At 36.0% G+C, this 23185-nt stretch overlaps 1 protein-coding gene across 5 annotated transcripts; it reads left to right on the top strand.

Moving 5' to 3' along the window:
* Positions 1-763: 763 nt before the first annotated feature.
* On the top strand, positions 764-22843 carry LOC127814221 (uncharacterized). 5 transcript variants are annotated; one of them, XM_052355581.1, is made up of 14 exons: positions 764-1094; positions 1182-3579; positions 4742-4874; positions 4995-5077; positions 6332-6570; positions 8925-9011; positions 12559-12658; positions 19058-19271; positions 19361-19495; positions 19609-20208; positions 20297-20805; positions 21192-21249; positions 21364-21469; positions 22507-22843. In XM_052355581.1, the coding sequence occupies exons 2-12, from the start codon at positions 1327-1329 to the stop codon at positions 21207-21209; spliced, it is 4371 nt and encodes a 1456-aa protein (XP_052211541.1). In that variant the 5' UTR covers positions 764-1094; positions 1182-1326; the 3' UTR covers positions 21210-21249; positions 21364-21469; positions 22507-22843. The 5 variants fall into 5 exon arrangements, with proteins under 5 accessions (XP_052211541.1, XP_052211542.1, XP_052211544.1 ...); XM_052355582.1 differs by having other exon boundaries at positions 22490-22843; XM_052355584.1 differs by having other exon boundaries at positions 4745-4874; positions 21192-21469.
* Positions 22844-23185: the final 342 nt, after the last annotated feature.

The following is a 23185-nucleotide window of genomic DNA, read 5'->3' as shown; positions in this document are numbered from 1 at the left end:
GGGAGTTTCTTCTACACGAAAATTTTCTCTATAAGCAGAAGGTTATTTCCATTTCAAATTCACAAGTTCATATACAAAAATCGATACAGAGGCGCTGCATGTGCCTTTTCAACTTGATAATAGAGATTTGCTTAAATTGATTATGAACCCTTGAATTTCGGACTTTTTGCCCGAACACCCTCAGGAAAATGGTATATGCTCAATTGACCTTTAGAGATTTTATTTGCTATCGCAACTTGATCTCTCTCCAGTGCCTGTTTTTTAGCGTCCTTTTGCGATTTTCTATTATTTTGTTTATAAATGCAATTTTTAAAGGCAAAAAAGTGAAATAATTAATTGAGAAACATCAATTGTATATATTATAATTTTGAAAAAATAAATGTTATATTTTAAAGAAGATATTAAGAGTAAATATTTATAAACTGCTTAAATAAAATTATCACTTGAATACATGGTTGGTTGTTAAATATAGTCGTCCTTTGATGGAGATCCGTATAAATTAGGCAAAATTGGTTGCGGGCGCGGGCAAGTAAATTATTTTTAATTTCTCTACTAATAAAAAATAAAAAATAAGAAATAAAAATTACAAACTAGAGTTACATTGACGGACCAAAGCCGTTGACTGGACCGTTCGATCGAGACGACGGAGCTGAACGCCCCGTCACTCCCAGCGTGGAAGGGACCAGACACCCGCGCGCTTCGGCCTGAAACACAAGGATAGCTCCAAACCAAGTCCTTAAATTAGAAAATCCAATTCAATTTGGCGACTGGGATATGAGATGGAGGGAAAATCAGCAATGCGCAGCTCCCCGAAATGACGATCCCACCCTCACCCTTACATCCCCGAACAGGACGCGTGCTGCGGTGGTACCCTCAATACAATACCCCCTCTTTTCTCTGTCTGTCCGTCTGTCTCTCTCTAAACCCTTGTTGTCTGTCTCTCTCTAAACCCCCAATTTCCTAATCGCGGCATTGTTCGGATTTCGGTGCCTCTGCATACGTACAGCTCTCGCGAGCTTGTACGCAGTGTTGCAGGTTGGGGTTTCGATTGAAGGCGGTGAGAAACTTCGGTTTATGGTCTTTTTCCTTCCCCGGTATGATCTATGCGTTTCTAGTTTTTTTTTTTTTGTTTTTTTTTTTTCGTGATTCTTTTTGTTGTTGATTTAGCCGTGTTTTTTTAGATGCTTTCGAGCTTGTCGAGTGGAGTATGTGATCTTCTGTGCGATGTGAATATCTGAAGCTCGATCGTGCTTTGTGGTTATTTTTGCCGTGTGGGTCTGTATCAGAATCTGACGGAGGGTTGTCAAATTAGGGCTTGTGGGAGCGATGAGAGAGGTTTTGAGATCCGGCGACGGGGCTGAGAAGGCAGGGGACGGTGAAGTGACTGAGAAAGACGATGTTGATACGGGTTTGAACATGAAAGACGGCATGGAGAAGAAACGAGTAGATTTCGTTGAAAGTGATCTGGATTGCGTCAAAGACTCATCTGTTTCTTTGAAGGACGGAAAAATTGACAGCGGGTCAGAAGACGTTGAGACTGGAGAAGATGCTGCTGTCAATGCTGATACAGCTGGCCCTAAAATTACGACAGGGCAAGGGGAGAGGAAAAGGAAAAGGACCCAGAGTTCTGACGTGGAAGAAGTTAAAGTGAACTTAGTTCAAGTGAATGGCCATGAAAACAAAAGTACTGATGATAATGAGAAGCAAGGGCAAGTTTTAGTTTTGACTGATCCAGCAAGTGTTGAAGATTCATCGTCCTCCCCAGGGAGAGCAACTGAAGGGAAGGCAAGTGGGTCCTGGGTCGAATGCAATGAGAAGGGTGATGAAAATGCTCATGGAGACAACCATATTGGTACTGCTAAAATTAAGACCTGGCGAAGAGGGAGGAAAAGGAAAATAGTAGAGAGTTCTGTTTGCAGCCAAGAAGGGGGCACACAGGAAAAGAAGGTTAAATCTGATGTTACGATTGAATTTGTTGGTAGGATTTTGAGGTCAAGGACAGTGGCAATGAGGGGTGCTGACAGCGACATGGCTGATAGTGGAGTGGCTGAAGGTTTGATCAATGTCAAGGAAGAGAAAGAAATTGATGCTTCAAGCAAGAAAGTTATTGAAATGGAAAATGATATAAATGCCAAGTCAATGGGCAGTAAAAAGGAAAAAGGACGTCGAGGGAGACCCCGCAAGGTGCAGCAGGAAAGTCCTATGGGAAACAGTGAAAAAGTAAAAGGACGTCGAGGGAGACCCCGCAAGGTGCAGCTGGAGATTTCTATAGAAAGAAGTCAAAAATTAAAAGGACGTCGAGGGAGGCCCCCCAAAGTGCAGCAGGAAAGTCCTTTGGAAGGAACTGCTCAATCAGTTGTCAAGAAACAGAATACATTGAAAGGACGTCGAGGGAGACCTCCTAAGGTGCAGCAGCAAAGTGCACCATTGAAAATGACTGTGATTGGAAAGCAGCAGAAAGTGAGGTCCAGAAAAGACCATGATCAAACAAAGTCCGATGATGTCACTAGAGGTTCAAAGTTTGTGGATGGTGGAAAGCATATCAAGGTAGCCATCCCTTCACATCAAGGAGGGCAGGAAGTCTCTGTGAAGTTGACAGAACAGGACAATCCCAAGGAAGGAGGAGAATCTAGGATGCGCAGAAGTACAGTAAAGCAGTTGTTGAGAGAACGAATAATTGCTATGCTTAAGAGTGCTGGCTGGACAATCAAATACCGGCCCAGGTTGCGCACGCAAGGTAGTGATGCTGTGGGAAAAGGGGATGGTCATGCTGTGCGCAAAGAGTATAATGATGCTATCTATGTGAGTCCTCAAGGAAAGGGTTACTGGTCAGTGACATTGGCATACAAAATTCTTAAACAAGAAGTTGAAAATGGTAATGCTGATAGTAGTGCCATTTCCGCATTTACTCCAATTCCGGAGGAGGAATTTAGCAAATTATTTAGGATAACAAAGAAAAAATTGGAACTAAAAATGGTGAACAAAGGAAAAAGAGGCCGTGCAAGTAAGACAAGTGAAGGAGTTAGAGGAAAGATATTGCCCAGGGGCTTGAAAAGATCAAATGGTGGGGAGAGACAAAATAGAAGAAGATGTGCCCTGTTGGCTCGTGACTCAATGAAGGATTTGGATCCCAGCAGTGAAGGCTTTGTACTATACGATGGTAAGCGCAATCTTATTTCCTGGATGATTGACTTGGGAACTGTTCCCCTTAACGGTAAGGTTCAATACATGAACCGTAGAAGGTCTCGCGCATTGCTTCAGGGCAGGATAACCAGAGATGGTATTCATTGTGACTGCTGCAATGGAACCTTTGCGGTTGCAGATTTTGAGTCTCATGCTGGAAGTAAACTCGCTCAGCCTTTTCAAAACATATATTTAGAGTCTGGAAGTTCTCTTTTCAAGTGCCTGTTTGACTCATGGAGTAAACATGAGAGGTTGGAGTGCATTGGATTCCATTCAGTTGATGTTGATGGTGCCGATCGAAATGATGACACATGCAACATGTGTGGGGATGGCGGTGACTTAATATGTTGCGATGGTTGCCCGTCAACTTTCCATCAAGATTGCTTAAATATCCAAGTACGCATGCTTGCCTCTGTCTTCAATTGGCAATCTGTATTCTGTACATTGATGATTATTGTGTCTTATCATGTTCTATTTGTGGAATATTTAAAAGCTTGCATCTCTTTGTTCCCATGCTAAATAGTAGGCCTTCTCATCATGCCTGTGTCAGCTGTCTTGCCCTTGAACCGTGATGGTCCTGTGCAATGGCTCATTTATGCAACCCAAACCCCCTCCGCTGGCACTTAGTGAAGGACACCAGCACAAGACAAGAAAAGCTTTGAATAATCTTTTGATGAAGAATTAGTTGCTTGCTAGTTGTGTCAATGAAGAGTCTGTCCTAGTTTTTATATTATCAAACCCTCTTTTCCTATCCTCCTGCCGACCCCCATATACACATGTGCACAAAAGAATAAAGAGAGATACTTTTGCTTCTTCCAAATTGGGTGTTTTATATTTTTTGAAATACGCCTAATTGCAGTCCCATTGAATTTATATTAGGTGCAAAGCTTGTCATGCAATTATGTATGTGTAATTGTGGTCTCCCTTTGGGGGACACGAGTGTAACAAAAAAGGAAAAATTATTTGTTTTTAATGAACATTATTAATTGTTTGCATGTTGTACCAATGGAGGTTGGTGAAGTTTTTGTATTTTCACTGAGTTGTACCAACAGAAATAAGTTCTCTCTGGTTTTGAATGAATCAGAAAGAGTATTAGTACTTTGATGTAGACATGTTTATCTAGAATCAGCACAATGTGGGTGCAAAGGTAGGTAGTGGGCTAACAGAAGTTGTTATTGCCTGGCTTTGTTTTTGTGTGGCTATGCATCCATGGGTCTTATCTTGGCGTCTATCTCCATTGTCTGACTTAATTGATAGATGTGTCACTGATGCTTGCATCATAGATGTATGGATAGCTGGTATCAATTCATGACATATCAATATCTATAACCATTCATATCTATATAATCAGACAGCTCGCCCGAGACAGACTTTTAGTCCAAATTAATTTCATCCAAACTTATATTTGAAATATCTCATTGATGTTTTCCCTTTTATATGCTGTTATCACAATGTGAAGACGAAATATGAATTTCTCTTGCTGCAAAATGGAGATAACCTTTTGTGTGTGTAAATTTTTATTGGCAATGGGGTCAATAATTATTTCCTTTGCTGGCAGAAGTTCCCTTCTGGTGAATGGTACTGTGTATACTGTACTTGCAAATTTTGTGGGATGCTTGGTGATGCATGCCAAAGCGATCAGAATATACGTGGCTCTGCACTGGTTGTTTGCTCCTTGTGCGAGGAAAAATGTATCTACTTCAATTGTTGTAGTCTTGAAACTTGGATTTTTCTCAGTTCAGCACTTCTCTATTTTATCATGTAATATGGATAATTTTGGCTTAGACAGCAATAATTTTTGCCTTTTGTAGACCACAGACTCTGTGCTCAGGGAAAGGATGCAGCATTTCTTGATTCCAGTTCTTCATCTTTTTGTGGGCGAAAATGTCAAGAGGTGATTGTTGATTTGAAATCAAGGGCACTAATAACTCTTGTATGGAATATCAGCAGTTGTAGTTGTTTTTTGGTACAAATGCACACATTAGTAACTTCTTAGCATCTTATTACTAGTGTATATAAAGGCATGTTATTATACGACCTGTTGTGCTGCATTATCTCATGGGAGATAATATAATATGGACATAACAGGTTGTTTTCTAGTGGGTGCCTCAATATCCATAATCACATTTTATATCTTTTCCTTTCTCTTTAAAGCAAAAGATGAAAAAAGAAAGAAAAAAATTCTGGTCCATAATCTGCTGTTAGGATCCTAGGGTTCGCCTAGGGTTTCAGCAAAGAATTAGGACAGATTTTAGGAAGAATTAGGGTATACTTAGAGAAAGAGAGGGAAAAGCAGCAGGAGGCGGAAGAAACAGGGAGATCAAGAGGGAGAATCAGAATCGAATGGGAGAAAGAGAAGAAGAGAAGATGAGGGAGTGGAAGAGACAGATCCGAGGGGGAGGGAGAGTTTGGGGAGAGGAAATCAGAAGATTCAATTGATATTTCTGAATGAATGCATCTACAACAGCCCTAGTAGCTTTATATAGCTACTTCTCCTATGCTAGGATTCTATTATAAAGACAAAACAGAAAATATTAGTAAAATAAGTACTGCTAACAACTTAACAGAATTAACTACTCCTGAGGAATAATCTGCTACACTCAACCCCACTGTAAGCTACTATACACCCTAGGGTCTTGACGTCTGCCTCTTAACTTGTTTTGCATAGTCATTAATGTAGGGAGTTCATTTAACATGAAGCTATATTTGCTACCCCCTTCAGCTTGCCATCATTTAACTGCTTGGTGCAGTTGGTTGGATTGATTCAGTTTGGTGACTTTCTGGTTGGATGCAACTTGATAATTGATAGGGTCAGTAAGGCATCAGTAAGAAGTAGTGAATGACACCTAAGTTGGTGAAATTTAATTATTGCTATTGCTATTTCCTCACATATGAAGGATCAAATATTCTTCTTGGACTGAGCTAGAGGTTGAGTTGACCAGTGGTTTTAACACTTCACTTATCTTGGCATATGGGACAGTGGCTTGTGTTTCTCTGTATTGTACATTTCTCTTCTATTTTCTTTTGCAGCTGCTACGAATTTAAACCAATCCTCAGTAATTGGATTTAAGCTTTGTGGTTTGAGGGTTATACCTCCCCTTCTCTTCTATGTACTGGTTTATCAATTGTTGCAACACTTTTTTGACAGGTCTTTGATCGGCTACAGAAGCTTCTTGGGGTTAAGAATGAACTGGAAGAAGGTTTTTCGTGGACTCTTATTCAGCGATCTGATATTAGCCAAGATACATCTTGTAGTAATGATTCTCAAAAAGTTGAATGGAACTCAAAGTTAGCTGTTGCATTTTCTGTGATGGATGAGTGTTTCTTGCCAATTCTTGACCATAGAAGTGGAGCCAATATGATTCACAATGTTGTCTATAGCTGTGGGTAAGAACCCTTGAACTATGCTGTGCTAAAAGGAGTGCCCATGTAGTTGACAGTTGAAGCTGAACCCTCAAAATTATTAATCCTGCAGCTGTTGTTGGACCTATTATTATGCAGAACCCTTTTAATATCAATTAATTGTAATCCAAAATTTCCATATAAAATTCTTTTGATCAGGTTGATTTATATTGCTTTTCACGTTTCTTATTGACAACAACAACAATTACAACTCTAATTTTCATCGGGTTATGAGCTGGAATTGATTAACTGCTCTTGTTTGCTATTCTTTTTTTATTTTTTGTAAGTGCTCTTGTTTGCTATTCATTAATTGCTTTTGTTTTAGAAGAAGGAAGGTGGTTGCTTTTGTGTCTGAAGCGTTTGCCAATTGAAGGAATGCCCATCCAATGGTATACATATATACTAGAAATGTATGCCCAGTGATTCTTTCTTTTCATTTTTGTTGTTACAGAACAATTACATTGCTCCAGCCTTAGAAATTGGAGATTCACCTCAGTTTGGTATAGACGGACAATTGTTTTTTTTTTAATCATAGGCCATATATACAAACATTTTGGTTCTCTACAAATATCTAAATTGGCCTTCCTGTTTGCAAGTTCCACAAGATGTATTTTGTGCTTAATTGATTATGGGGTTCTATGGGTGATTGTTGGTATATGAGATTTTTTTTCTTATTTTTATTTATTTATTTATTTTTTTGCAAGGGTGTGTCCTGTGGCTATTTATGGTTTGTCCCAAGCCCAAATTAAAGGAGGAGGTTATGTTAGGTGGTTGACAGCCGACACAAAACGCATCGGATCAAAACAAGTAGACCTTGCCTAGTGGGATAAAGGCTCATGGTTATTGACATATTGTTGTTGTTGGTACCACATGGCCTTGCCTTAGAGGGTACCTACCTCAGCATACAAAAGAGGAATTTATTTGAGATATCAAAGTGCATACTTGTAAATTTTGTAATATAATGCTATCATGTGCATATGGATGAACATCATAGTTTGATGTGACTCTTAACCATGCAATTCCTTAACTCTAGGAAATGAAGTTATTTCCTTTAAGATGAGCATGACTCATGGATACACAGGTTTATGTGAATAGAAGTTATAATTGTGAGCTTTAGTGTAGATTTTCTAGCATCCTTTTCCAAAAGCAATTTGTTTAAGAGCCCTGCTTAAGTTTATGTGATGATTCTTGATGCTTAAAAGTTCTCCATTGAACCTTTTATCATAATCAAGTCTTCTACTAGGTTGCACAGAAATGGAAACGAAAAAGAAAAACGGATATGGTACAAAATGGAAATGGGGAAACGTTTCAAAAAAGTAAGAAACGGAAACACGGGAGAAACACGTAAATAAAAAAAATATAGGGACCTTTTTGTAAATATAATTTTTAATATAGAAAATTATAAAAAAAATAGTTATGTAAAAATAAACATAAATTTCATAACACATTTAAACAAATTCTAGAAACAAATTAAAAATTGAGTTAGAGATGGAAAAAATTTCATCTTTATTCATGGATGGAAATGCATTTTCAAATCGGAAATGCGTTTTCGATATTTTCTTAATATTACGAAATGGCCATGAAAAGTTTCTGAAATTGCAAAAGTAGCCTAAAAATGTTTCTTTGCATTTCAGAAACGGAAACATTTTAGAAACACTGAAACAGTGCCCTGAAGAAGTTTCTGTGCATCATAGGTCTTCTATGGATGAACTGGTTTTTAGTGTGGATAAAATGGTTGTGATAGGATATTTCACTATTTTAATTTATGTTATTTTTATTTAGATTTTATCTTTAGATCTCATCTTTTATTTACTTTGTTAAGATAATTGCAGTTAGAGTAATTATCTTTAGTTAGATTTTCAGCTTATAAATAGGTTTCTGATGTAATAAGAAATTAATGCTTTTGGTTGAAATTGAATACTTTTGATGATTTTCTCTCCCCCATTTCTCCCTCCCTCCCTCTCTCTCTCTCTCTCTATATATATATATATATATGTATATATATCCATCCATCTCCATCTATCTATCTATCTATCTATCAGGTCTTCTTCTCTTCTTCCCCCAATTTCTTCTCTTTTTCTCCAATTTTCAAAATTTTCACTGTTCCAGATCTGTTTGTGAGGTCTGCTTCTGTTGCTTTGCGATATCTTATATGTGTCTCTCTGTGCGTATAATCAGTTGTCATCTTGTGGTGTTCTGTATAGGTTTCAAGTTTTACCTTATTGTTGTTTATCAATCTCTTTGTCTTGCCCAAGTGTTCAAATTAAACTACGTTGCATCTATATGATATCTATGTAATACCTTACACTGATTCTTATGTCTCTGAAAAATGTTCCCAGGTCCAATTTTAGTCGGCTGAACTATAGTAGGTTCTTCACTGCTATTCTAGAGAGGGATGATGAGCTTATCTCGGTTGCATCCATAAGGTTTTTCCCCCTCCTATGCTGCATTGCTTTCAATTTCCTTGCAGTAACACTATTGATGCATACTGTTCAAACAGAATAGTTTTGTCAGGTGGCTTATTAATAGGTTTTAGTATTGATTTCAGTTGCTGCTGATGAATCTACAGATACAAGTTAAATTAAAAATTGAAATGAGTATTTTAATTCTGTGCTGGGATCCAAGTTGGGTTAACCAACGAGAGGCTTGTACTGAGCCACCTGCTTCAGTCTGGCTTGTTATAGTAGCTAAGATGTATTGATTCACTTTGGATCTTGAAATCTGGGACTGCCTGATTTGGCTCATGGTTCATTGGTTTTAATCCAGGCTGACCCAACACATGACCACAGAAATATATACTACTAAAAACATAGATGCTTTTTCCAACAAACACCCGTTTTTTAAATTTTCTTTTGCAGCTGATGTAGTATCCTGCTGAGCTCATGCTACATTGGAATACTAGTCTGTAATTTCTGTCTTCTAGATCCGGCATGTCCAGCACATATATGGCTCTTGAGTATTGATCCTTGTTAGGTGTTCAAAAAATTGCTAAGTTGGGATATGCTGCTGTCTTCCAAGTTCTGACTTGCAATGAAAGATAAAGAACACTGAATCTGAAGAGTTGGGGGGGGGGGGGGGGGGATTTTATTGTTTGTCTCCCTTTTGCCAAAGCTGGTAGGCAATTTAACACCCACCTGTTTTGTGTGTGGGTTGTTTACAGTAGCACCAGTGATGAAAATATGCCTACACATAGAAACACAAACTTGTAAGCACTTGCATATATATGCAGCACCTAAGTTGGTAATGTTTATGATATCTATATATGCACACATAAACTTATGTGCGGATAAAGAGATGTATTATGCATTGTAAAACCATATGTCCGCAAAAGGTCTGAAACATTGATAATAAATCAAGCTTAAAACGACTGGCATTTGAATTGTTTTTTCATTTCCTTTTAACTTGTTCCCACATTGACAAAAATCCATCTCCTCTACTATTGCAATATTTTCCTGTAATTTAATCTGACCTCCACTTATCCTAATTAAATTTTTTGCAGACCATTTAATCTAATTTGCTATTTTTTTTATGCATGTGAAGCATGAAATGTGGTTGCTGCGGGCACGTATATAATATTATTTTTAGTTCATTATTTTGGCACATATTTTCTTATAATTTTAATATTTATGTATAGTTTTTTTTTTGTTGGAATTTTTGTTCTTTGAGTTATTTCTTTTTGGACATGTTTTATCACACGTGGTTAATGTAATTGCATTGGTTAAATTACTTAATATTTGTACAGTGAATATAATGTATAATTGAGCTTGGTAGAGGGTAGTCCATTGACTCAGGATAAGGAAGTTACAAAGCTTAAACTTGGGAGTATTTAAGTGGACTCTAGAGTGTGACAAGCTGCCTAAGCGTTGGGCTCTAATAGTTTGCTTTTTTGTTCTTGATAAAGGTGTTATTGGGCTCCATACCGATTCAAACTTTTTAAGGCAACTTCTACTCCAATGAGTTCAAGGAACCCCATGTAATACTTATCTAATATAAAGATAAAACAAATCAAATAAAACATTTGGAGTGCCTTTGGGCCCTTTTCTAATTTTTTTGTTTTTATGTTGTTTTGGTCAGTGCCAGTAGCCTGTGTACTCTCTCTCTCTCTCTCTCTTTTTGATTGTGCAACTTTGGTTGATTCTGGTTGTTTCAGTTAATTTATCTCTCTTCCCAATTGGTCTTTGGGTAAGGGAGAATGGCAATCACATAAATTTTTTGTGTACACAATAAGAGATTTCCCAAGAAGGAAAAATATCACATATATGAATTAAAATCCGTCTAAGACAGTGCATGAAGTCACCCGTGGGAGCCAATTATTGACATAGAGTAGTGTTGCATGCATCTTTGGCAGAGGCAGCTTGTATACTACATATACATTATATTGTTTAAGCATATCATTTTTACATGAGGTCCCATAGGTATAACGGGTTGTTGAGTCATGTAGAATAAATTATATTGGAAGTTGTGGAGGGAAAGATATGACAACATCAGAGAAAGGAAAAGGGATGGAAATTATTAGGGTAATTATACATTCCCCTGTTTGGATGACTAGAAAAGGGAGTGCCTCTCATTCTTCTCCTTTGGTCCTTTAATGGATAGAGTGGGAATGGAAATCATTTTATTTTATGAGTGGGAAGTGCAATGTGGAAAATCACTTATGAAGTATGGGAGTCAACCTCAATAGTTGTTATTGATTTCTACTTTCTTGATTTTGTTGGACTGCTGGTAGGATGGTCAAATAGAAGAAATGTGGCACTGATTAGGGTAAGAGAATCCTCCATGTTGTTCCTTTTATTTAATGCCTCTTGGCGGAAGCGAAGGGGCAAGGTTTAACACTTTTCCTTTCTTTTCATGCCAAAGTCTTTCATCTGAACAAATGTAAGTCTTGTGCAAAATTGTTTAAGAGTTCCTTTTCTACTTAAGTTCAATAGGTATAGTTTTACTTTATGTGGCCTATTTCTGAATGTATAGGTTTGACAATTTTGGCTTATAATTCTCTCTTAAAATTCACTTCTGTTAAAATGAAAAGAAATGAAATGAAAACCATTTTTTAATGCTAAATTATTAATCTGGGAATGCTGGAAAAGAATACATAAGTAAGGCTTACCCAAATCTAGTAGCATAAACAATTTTATTTAATGCCCTTCTTTAATATTATATTCCAAGTTCCTTGAAAGAGAATCCTATGAATTGCAAAATAATAATAATAAAAAAAAACCTTAAAGTGGATTTTCATTACGTGTCAAATCTTGTTTCTTGGTAGCTTGAGGTGTCTGCTTTCTAGTTTATATCCCTGGATCTATACCTTGAGGTTCTGACACTCTGGTTTTGCAAGTTTGTATTACTTAAGAGCCAAAAAAGTATGAGCAGGTCCCCCCCCCTAATGTTTTTTAAAGGGGGGAAGGGGAAACGGGACTGGATGGAAAATTGTCTTAGGTTTAAAGCTTTGCCATGCCATTCCCCGTGTATCCTTCTTACATTGCCTACCTAGATGTTTCAAGCACTATTATAAAATTCTGTCAGGTGAAATTATCTGTTGGCACCACATGTTTCCTTTTATCTTATCTGTTCATTGTTTCTTCTATTTATTGATTATCATTTTTGAATGTTGAATGGTTGAAAGCTTTGATATACAACTTGTTTCTATTGTTCTGATTTGATATTTGCTTAATGATAAATATAAATGGAGCACAAAATGCATTTTTTAGTTTTTTTTACTGTTACTGTAAAAGATCTTGTTATGCAGCACAGGCATGCCAAAAAATTGTTTTGTCTTTCCTGTTTTGCAACCATTCTCCCTTCCTTTTTTGATTCAAAACTACTGAGCAATTCATTGCCGATTTCTTAATTTTGCATTGCTTGTTCAGAGGCAGTAAAATGACCTATCTAGGATTCTTATTTGAATGCTTATTTATCCTTTCCGGATTTTAATGTTGAAAGATACTAAAGATGAAGCATATTTTACATTGTTAATAGGATACATGGGAATTGTTTAGCTGAAATGCCATTCATTGGGACCAGGCATATGTATAGGCGCCAAGGAATGTGTCGTCGGCTTCTGAATGGAATTGAATCGGTATGTTGTGATTGTATTCCCGGTCCTTTTATAATTGTTTATGTGGTTTTATGAAGAAGAATCAGTGGGGTTCAGTTAATTGCTTTTCATTAAAGGTTCTTGTTGCTTTTCATTGATTCAAATGCTTCATTATTGTCTGGCTGGAAGTGATACCAAGGCTCCATTTGGGAGAGTAATGGAATTTAGTGGAATGGAATAGAGTAGGATGGAATGTAAAATGATTTCTCTTTTTTTTTTTGGAGAATAAGGGATGAAAAGGAAATGTAGAATACTTTATTCTTGTTTGAGAGAGTAAAGAAAATATTCTCTCACTAGAGAGTTGCATACCTTGCATTAGGATGGGTATTCGATTTAAAATTTTGCTACATTATTCTTGGCATGGATTTATATTGTCAACGTAACTTTTAGAAGTCAATTGACATTATAAATGTCATGCCACTAACTCTAACTTGGTTAAGATAAGGTGCAATTAATGATGATCAGAGAGTAATGAAAATGAGTGGAATGGAAAAATATTAAACGAATATGATTGGGTTTTGAAGGAGATTGGATGGGAAGTGTTATTTATCTCCATTTCATTTCATTATATTGTCTATCCCAAACTAGAAGAACACTTTTCCACCCTTTATATTGCATCCTCATCTCCCAAGCACATTAAAATAAAAATAGGGTTTGTGTGTGATTGTAATATTTTTGTGATCTTTTATGAGTTGTGATTTTGTGGAAGTTAACCCAAAAAAAATACTTATGTTGGAATCGGGTATATGATAGTATAATAACATGTCAAGTCTTTATCTCACTAGGTGGGGTTAGATGAATAGATTTTAACTTGCCAATCTTTATTTATGATCATAGCTTTTGTAATGCTACTATGACATGATGCTGAAAAGTTTTCTACTAAGGTTTTTCTCTCGTCCTACCTTTTTTGCTAAAATATTTTCCATTTCATCCACACTCTTTGTTGGAGCATCTATTGGTTTTCTTCTCACATGATCAATCATGTTAATTGTGATTGATGTATTTTATCTCCAATAGGAGGCATTTTGATCTTATGATAACCTTATTTTTAAAGGTGAATTACACCGAATACCCTTGTGGTTTGGCAAAAACACACCCCCCCCCCCCCCCCCCAACATTTGAGAAATGATATAGATCTCCCTTGAGATTATTGCCCATGCATCAATTCCCCCTTGATGCGAGAACATCATGATTAATTTTTTTAAATACCCAAAGTACCTTTTCTCTCTCCTCCCTTTGTAATTACAGAGAAATAAGAAATAAAAAAATAACTGAAGGAATTGAGATTAGCATTTGACTCCCATGCCATCATCGACATAGAGGAACCGAGACTGGTTTCCACGAATTCCTCCATCATAGGGAATCAATGCTGGATTTCTCTTGAAGGAACCCAAAGAGAGCAAACCCATTAGCAATGGGGTTGAAAGAAATTACCATTGCCTAGGGGAGGGAGGGACCTTCTGCCATCACTGCCATGAAGCTCCTCCTCCCCCCCCCCCCCTCTCTCTCTCTCTCTCTCCCTTCCTTCCTCTCTCTTGGGATTCTGGCGTGATGATATTACCCCATTGGGGTTCTCAGCAGCCCCATTCATTTGGCCATGGACGAAGTTTTGGCCACCACCAAACTATAGGAGAGGGAGATGAGAGACAAATAAATAGGGATAGGAGAGAGAAACAAAAGGAGTGTGTTTAAATACAAGGGTAAAATAGTCAATTTTCCATGATAGGGAAGGCGTGTTTGTGTCTTTTTGCCAACCTCAGGGGTGCCTGGTGCAATTTACCCTATTTTTAATTCCATTCTTGTATGGATATACATTTGTCATAACATCTTTATTTCTATTTTGTTTATATTTTGGGCATGTGAGATAAAGACTAGTGGATGCACTTGTGAGGTGAATGGATGAAATAAAAGAAGTTTGTAGCAAAAGAGGGAGAAGACGACCAAAGAAAAGGTTGATTAAAAAAACCTTAAGCATAACACAAGATATAAGAACTTTATAGAGGATATGGCCATGAATTAAGATGGTTGGAGGTCTATAATTTCATGTAACCGATCTTACCTAACGAGTTTAAGGTTATTGTAATATGATTTTATTATCATTTAAAACATGGATGCACTTCTCTAATTAACCGTCCTGCTTTAATTATATGATTAATCCTTAATAATTTCCCTATTGGATTGGACAATTGATCCAAGATATTTGAATTAATCATTTCTTGTAATAACATGATTTTTAAGTTTTATCATAACATCATGTGCACTTTTATTTTTACTAAACTGGCATTTCATATTTTTGGTTTTTAATTCGTTCAACTTGATGGTTTTGGATTGTAAGGTGTCTCCTCAAATGCCAAGGTTAATATTTATGCCTTCTTTTGTCTTATCCACCAAAATAATGCCATCTACAAACAATTTACACCTAAGCATCTCTTCGATATTTTTAGTGAATTAATCCATCATCAGGGCAAAGATACAAGGGTTTAGTGCAGATGCATCAATGCTTGATGCGTCTAAATTGTAATTGAAAAAGTTTTGGTATGTTTCTGGTCCATGATACACGTCTTTAGTATTTAAGCAACTTAAGCTCCTCTCTCTCTCTCTCTCTCTCTCTCTCTCTCTCCAAGACTCTTTGTAACACTTATCTGAGGACTTTGTCATTAGTATTTTCTAAATCTGTAAACACCATTTATAAATCTTTTTGTTTGTCTCTAAACCTTTCCATTAGGTGCCTCAACAAGTATATGGTTTCTAGTGTTGACCTGCGAGGCATGAAGATTCTTAGACATGTTGCTTTCTCTTTTTAACTAGCTCAATATCCCAAAATGTAGTATTTGCTACATATTGCCTTTATACTACCAGAGCTGTTTCTTGTAAACAATTGATTTATTGTAACACAATCTGATACTAGTTGAATAATTTTCCTTTCTAGTTTAATTTTCTTTTAATTATTGGTTTACTGGTTATGAATCATATGCAAATTCTATTCCAAGTTACCAGACTGCTTGAGTGCAGAAAGCATAAGTGTGTCCTTTTCGGGAGTGATAAACACAACAGGCAGAAGGTTTTCATCATGGCTAGCAAAAGGAATCTCAATGAAATTTGAACCCAGTATAAAACAAAAGTTATGCACCTTCATCAGTAGGCTGCTGCAGCATTGGTTTATTAGCTACATATCAATCATCAAGTTGTTACATCTGTGTATATATATATGTATATATTTATAAATGCATGTACATCAACACGTATTTATATGCATTTCTAGGCATTCTTGCTGTTGATATATTTTCACAATGGATGGGTTTCCTTCACTAGTTGATTATAATTAGCACAATCTCATTCCATGGTTTTGGTTTGTTGTTTCCTTTTTTATAAGAATGGGATTTGGTTGTCCATTAAAAGTGGAATGGAGTATCATCACTTGTTTATCATTTTGCTTGGTAAAAAATCTTAGGCATATGTCCTGTTATTGTTCATTGTATAAATTCATGGCAATCTCCTCCAGATAGACACAAATCACCTATTCTATACCTAATAAACAGGTATGTGTTAGCAGTTTTCCTCGCTTGTCTTGACTAAATTTGGTGGCACTGCCAAACTTTGCCTATTAGGTTGTCTATCAATGTTTGATGCACATTATTTGTTTCAAGGAGGAAAACATAGAGATTGTAGTTGGTTGGAAATTGGGACTGTGATTTAGCTATTGTTGTTAAACATAGTTTTGGACATACTGCCAATTGTATTTTCACGGGTTGGTTTGGAAAAATCTGGAAACTAAACTAAATTATAATTTTCTTAAATTCCAAACTGAGCCAAATCAATTTAGTAGGCAAACCAAATTAAATCAAATCATAAAATTCTAGTTTCATTTGGTTTGAACCACGATTTGGATAAAAAATAAGTTAATAAAATTTTTGACCTTTCAATTTAAATTGTATATAACATAATAGTACAAAAATGTATCCAAATATAATCAGAAAATTACTAAAGACTAATGCAATATCAATGTCCTTGTATAAATCTAGAATAAACATTGTCAAGAAGGGCATCCAGTGTAAAATTTTGCCACACTGTTCTTTTACATGGATTTTCATTGTCAATGTAGCTTTTAGTAGTTAATTAACATTATGAATGCAATACCACTGACCCTAACTTGGTTAGAATAAGGTACAGTTAGTGATGGTGACGAAATATTGCAACATATATAAAATTTAGTCTTACAATAAGTAACAGAAAAAAAAAATGAAGGTGAAACTGGTGCACAAGACTCCAGGATTCTAGGCCGTGGGGAAGGTCAATTGTTCTCAGCCTTACCACTGTGCCAAGGCTCACGTTCGCAATAAGTAATAGAAAGAAAAGGTAAAATTGTAGTATTATAAGTATAAATCTTTTATCAAAATATATATCATTATCGTCATCAATATCAAAATCCTTAATCCCATTAATCTGCTCCACTCCTGTAACTATATTTGTTAAATTGTATTTTTTTTGTGATGTCTTTGGCTCCTTTTTTCAAGCTTTCTTTGATCTTCTATTTCTTTATTATGTATCTTAGAGGTGTGGCACATGCTATGCATGCCTAAATAAATAAATGGTTATGCATATACAAATAAATGTCTAGGTGCTTCTTTTCTATTTTTGTTTTTTGCATCACAAATAGTTGCAGGTGGTTTTCAGTGGTTATTGTAAATCGTTTTGTTTATGTTCAAGGGTAAAGTGGGTAATTAATTAACAAATTAAAGGGTATTTGGGAACCTGACAGAGCTTCACTGGATGGTAACACCAAAAATTGTGTTTGGTTTTTATAGTAGAATAGATATCTTCATCATTAATTGCAGTTATTCTAAAACTTGTGTTGGCCAATGTATGAGAGCAAGTTGTGGTGTGTTTGCTCCCAAAAGCAGTAGACAAAATGTTTGGCAATTTTTCTGTCCTTTCAACTCAACCACGGTTAGTGTGTTCTGATAGTGAGGTTGAGTTTGAGAAGTGCCAACACACTTCATCTTTTCTGTATATTCCAATTTTACCCTTCTTATAATAACTTCGACAAATTTTAATTCTTCAGGCGTCCCTATAAAAACTCTAAAAACTTTCGAAAATATATTTTAACAAATATACTTATTTTCATATTACTCATACATATTTTTATAAAATAAATTTCTTAAAATATACTTTATATGTAATAAAATTATAATTTTTATGTCCTTTTTAGTCATTTAACATTCTAACTCAACTCAACTTTAATTTTTCACCAAACATTTTTACATAATCAAGCTTACCTCACCTCACCACATCTAGCTCATCTCACCTCAAGGCCAAACAAGGCCTTCTAAAGTCATATTGACCATATAAAATAACAATGTGGCCAAATTTTATGTCGGATACCCTTCTTAATGCAACCCTCTACCAAGAGAATGATGAGATAATTTCTGACGCCATCTTTCATACAAAAAGGTTTCATGAGATGGCAGTAAATGAAGATAATTGATGTGATTTTATTACATCACAAACTGATAAGTCTAATATTGGGTGAAACCATCTTCTATAACCTAGAAACTTGACTTTTATAAGAGAATGTATATTATATATAAATTTCTTCTATGCTACACTTGTGTTACTTTGGAATTGAATTCATATATATACATGTAAATAGACTACTACATTAATTTTCCTTTTCTTTTGATTTTTTCTATATGTTTGGGAATATTTGACAAGGGAAAATTTGAAAATTATGTACAGTTATAATTTACTTTGATAGCAATGGTTTGTAGATTGATGAATTATCTGAGGGGAGGATGTTTTACGACCTCCGTAAACTGAGGGTAATCAGTGATTATTGCAATGCCAAAAGGTTTTTATATGTATGCATTTTTTTTTAAAAAAAAAACTGTGGGGCAGTCAGAGCAAATTACCCTTATTTTATACTCTTCCAATGATATTCTTCTTTCTTTGTAAAGATCAGATTTCTCTTGCAAGTATTAACTCTTTGGATGGTTCCTTGCTATCTTTACTCTTTTTTAAATATTGTTTCTGTTGTAATTTACAGCACATGCTTTCTTTTTATATGGGTAATAAATTCTGTTTGCATTTGAATTGTAAAATGAATTCAGCAATATGATATGCCATCTTGCATCATATCTTTCACTTCAATTTGTATCTTTGTTTGTGCTTCTGAGCTTATGGATTTTACACTTATATGCCTGTTGATATTACCATTTCTCTGGATTTGTTTTGCATATGAATCATATGGTGAATTCAATAATATGATGTGCCTTCGTGCGTTGTATATTTGGCTTAGATTTGCATCTTTCCTTTTGCTTCTGGGCTTATTGATTTTGCAGTTATATGCAGTTTTGAATTTACCACTTCTAAACATATTTGCAGGCTCTCTGCTGTCTTAATGTTGAGAAACTGGTTATACCTGCCATCTCAGAACTTATGCATACATGGACTTCAGTTTTTGGTTTCATGCCCCTTGAAGAGTTGAAGAAGAAAGAAATGAAGTACATGAATATTATAGTTTTTCCTGGTGTTGATATGTTACAGAAACCTTTATTAATGCCTCAGTTTTCCAGAGAAAATCTCTTTTCAACTGCAGGTATTTTGTGGATTCTTATAGTTGTTTCCCTTGCAACTTTTTTTTTTTTTTTTTTTAAGAATCTTAACCATTCTATGTTTGTATTGTAGCTATAAAGACCACTGAACCCCAAACTGAGCCTCAAATCCTGCATGAGAGAGCAGGTGATTCTGATATATGTTGCTCTACTGGGGTGAGTTCCAAGGTTTCTCAAGAGGTTGCAGTCCATGCTTATGGAACTACTGGTATGGCTGCTTACAGCTCTTAATGTCTCTTCGAATGTTTCATCTGATATTACAAGTGAGAATTCACATTTTCAAGAATCCTTTTGACATTGGAAATTGTATGTCCCTTTCAGGCATGGCCAGTGATAATCAAGTGCAGGACAACAAAGATATTAAGGATTCCAAGGCTTCTGGGAGAAATGCTCTTGAACATGATAGACCGTATGTTATAGAGGTGTCTAATAAGCAACAGAATGTTGGTTTTCACTGTATTAATGTTCCTCAAAAGGAGAACTCCAAGTTTTACCAGCACAGTAGTCTAGAAGTGGACACCAACTCATCTTCTGTATACCAGATCCAATCTGATGCAGCAGATGGTGTGAGAAGATTGTTAGATGCTAATGGTCCTGAGGCTTGTGGTGGAAATTCTCTTGAACATAATAAACAGTATGCTATGGTGGTTGCTAATAAGCAACATAATGTTGATTTTCACCCTATGAATGTTCCTCCCAATGTGGATTCCAGGTTGCTGCACAGCACTCCAAAAGTGGACACCAACTCATCTATCATTTCCCAGGTCCAGTCTGATGCCACAGATGGTGAGAAACAATCTTTTCTTGCATCAGACAATAAAGGTGAAGAAGATGCTGAATGTTTGCTAAATGGAGTAGTTAATGCTGTTGACCATGTCCCTGTACTCCCTGCAGAAATTATTGTTCAACCTGAGAATGCAGGTATTGTGCCCAGAATTGAAGTTTCTCATAAGATATTTTCTTCTTCTTTGGTCTAGATTCAGTGTCTAAATTACATCGTCTGATGTAGAATGTGGAGCAGAACTATATTGTGAGTCTGATGATATACTGTGTGGTCTTTCACCACAATCTCTTTCTGGAGCACCAGATGTTGGAAATTTTTGTGATGCCTCAATTCCCAAGGATGGAAACCCGGGTTCCTTTTGTTTGAGGGTTGCTCCTGGAAGTCATGAACCGGAAGTAGTTGCTGAAGTTCAGAATAGATCTGTTACTCTTTGTGGGGATTTGAGCAATCCCGTTGGTGTGAGCCAAGCTTCTTGTGTGGTTACTGGGAATGATAATCGTCAGAAAGAAGTTACTGCTGCTCAAACTGATTCTCATTATCCTGATGCAGATTCTGTTCTGAACAAGCATCAGATGAGCACCGGCCAATGCCAGAAATCTGAGCCAGGCTCTCTGGTTGATCACTCAAGTGTGTCAGTGGGTGAATCTGGGCTGTTTTGTAGCAACCCAAATTCCAGTCCTGGTCTAACTTGCATCTCCACCTCTGGTGCTTGTAATGCATCTGGTAGTACCGAGGTAATTATACATTATAATAGGGGTTTTTTAAGCCCCTCTTCTGAATCCCGCCACCCACAGGAAAAAGGAAAAATGATAATAACAACAAAAAGTAATAATAATAATAGACCTTCCCAATGACAAGTTCGTCAGTCTAACTGAGATGTACTTAGTTTATTTACGTGTGATTGGATCTTCACTGCTTGTGACCCATGACCCACCAGCCCTGACAGTTCCCCTGCTGAAAGAAAACGAAGAAGTTTATTTCTAATTGGCATGGTCACTGGATGTCTCATGGTTGAATTTTTATATTGGCAGTGGTTTCTGTTTCTCTAGGTTATTTTCTCATCATCATTTCTTTTATGATCTGTTAATACCTAATTTATATGTTGATTAATATTTTACAGGTAGAATCCCGGTGCTGAGTTGAACATAATTTGATGCATAGAATCCCGGTGCTGAGAAGTATGCACTTTTTGTAGAGATTTTTGTTGTTTGCAGCTTCTATTGCAAGGGATCTGCCTTTTGGAGATAGGACATTTGTAAATAATAATTTGGTTCGAGTACTTTGTACTGCAGTTTGCAGAAGGCTATCAAGAAATGAAAGGTGCATTGTATATCAACAATCTATCCTGTGGCAAATGTGAATGATTAAACATGAAGGGAGGGGAATTTTCTTTCTGAGGTATGTTTTGCATTCATTTCTCATCACCTTAAAGCTCTTCCTATGACTTCGTTCTCTACAGTCAATTAATTTTCTCTCCATGTTTTAATACTCATGGTTGAATTTTTATAGTTATAGTGATAGTTCCTGGAATGTTCATTTATATTGGGTTTTAATTTTGGACAAGTTCAATGCTGGGGTATCAGTGCACAAGGTTCCCTGCTTCGCTACGGTTGGAGAATTTTGGAAAGTTAAATGTTAATTGCTTTTATTCAGTGGTTGCCTATCTCTCCATTTAGTCTATATGCAACATCAATGTTATTGCATGTCTTCCGACTTTCTACTGATTGGTCCATTGTAATTTTCCAACTTCGGCTCGAGTCTATTTGCTCTTTTTCTCCTTCAGTTTTTTTTTTGGAAAGAAAGACTGAAATCAAATTGCTCCAACATTTCTCCTTCAGCTTGAATTTATTTGCTCCTTTCGGCAATTTTGTACCGTATAACTTGCCAGAGTTCTGAAATCCCCTTTTACTTGGTTTTGTTTTGCTATTGGAGTTGCTTACAGAAAAATTTGCATCAGATAATTTTGGTGGCTTTGTTTCTGATTGTCAAGAGATCTTTGCTTTTCTCAACAAGTATTACCCCGAGGATTGCTAGAATAATTTGATCCGACTTTACTCGTTCTTGAACATTAACATTTTAAATGCAGAAAGGTCAACTGTGGGTTAAAAATGTTATTGGTTGTTGTGGTACTATGAATTCTGTTTCAGCTCAGCATTGCATGTCTGGTCTTGTTTTCCATTTGTCTTTGTGAGAATTCTTTTTTGTCTGCTTCGTTCTCAACTTTTAAGTATTATCTCACATATCTAACAGTATGCGAATAGAACAAATCAAGTGAATTGGTGGGTCGTTGGGAAGATATTCCATGTTTTTTTTCTTTTGGCTATTGTGCTTCATTATCATAATATTGATGCTGATTTTCTCATTATTTTACTTGTAGTAATAGTTCCTTTGCTCTCTCTCCCTGACCTGCAGCAACAGTTTGTTTTATTGTTTAGTTGCAGCGCTGGAGATTTTGCAATGTAAATAGACAATCAGCCTTTTGACAGACAGGAAGCCGGGAAAGCTCAGTACAGCATTTAAAACAGGTCTGAAGCTGTGAAGACTTGAGGAGCAAGCCATTAGTCTTTAGAACATAAAAGGTGGTAACTTTAAATAGCAAAAAAAAAAGATGGTAACTCTGTACTTTGTTAGTCATAGAGGCATAACTGTTGGCCTGTTGTCATTAGTACTTTTGTCTGCAGATTCTCTTCCTCTGTACCGTGCTCTCCTTGTAGGTGTTGGGTTACCAATTGCTGATTGCTAAAATATTTGGGGTTATCTCTTTTCTTTTTCTTTTAATTGTTGTCTGGGAAAAATAAAACACCAAATGAGGGAAAAAGCAAGGGTTGAATTGGAAATTTATCATCGTTTGATCATATTGATAGGAATTTATTTACTTATTTCATATTTTTCATACTAAGTCTAAAATTAATTCACTTTGACAAAATAAAATTAGTTTTCTATATTTTTATTCAGCATCATGGGTCATGGCTCTCTTTTATAAACATTATTATACATAAAATATTCATGGATGTGCATGTTAAAGATATTTTTGTATTATTTTGCTTATATATAGTTCAAATGAAATTTCATATACCATTTGATATATTTAAAAATAAATTTTAAAAATTAAGA

The sequence above is a fragment of the Diospyros lotus genome, chromosome 12 (assembly GCF_014633365.1).
Source record: "Diospyros lotus cultivar Yz01 chromosome 12, ASM1463336v1, whole genome shotgun sequence".
Classification (NCBI taxonomy): domain Eukaryota; kingdom Viridiplantae; phylum Streptophyta; class Magnoliopsida; order Ericales; family Ebenaceae; genus Diospyros; species Diospyros lotus.
This window is presented reverse-complemented; position numbering and strand designations above follow the sequence as displayed.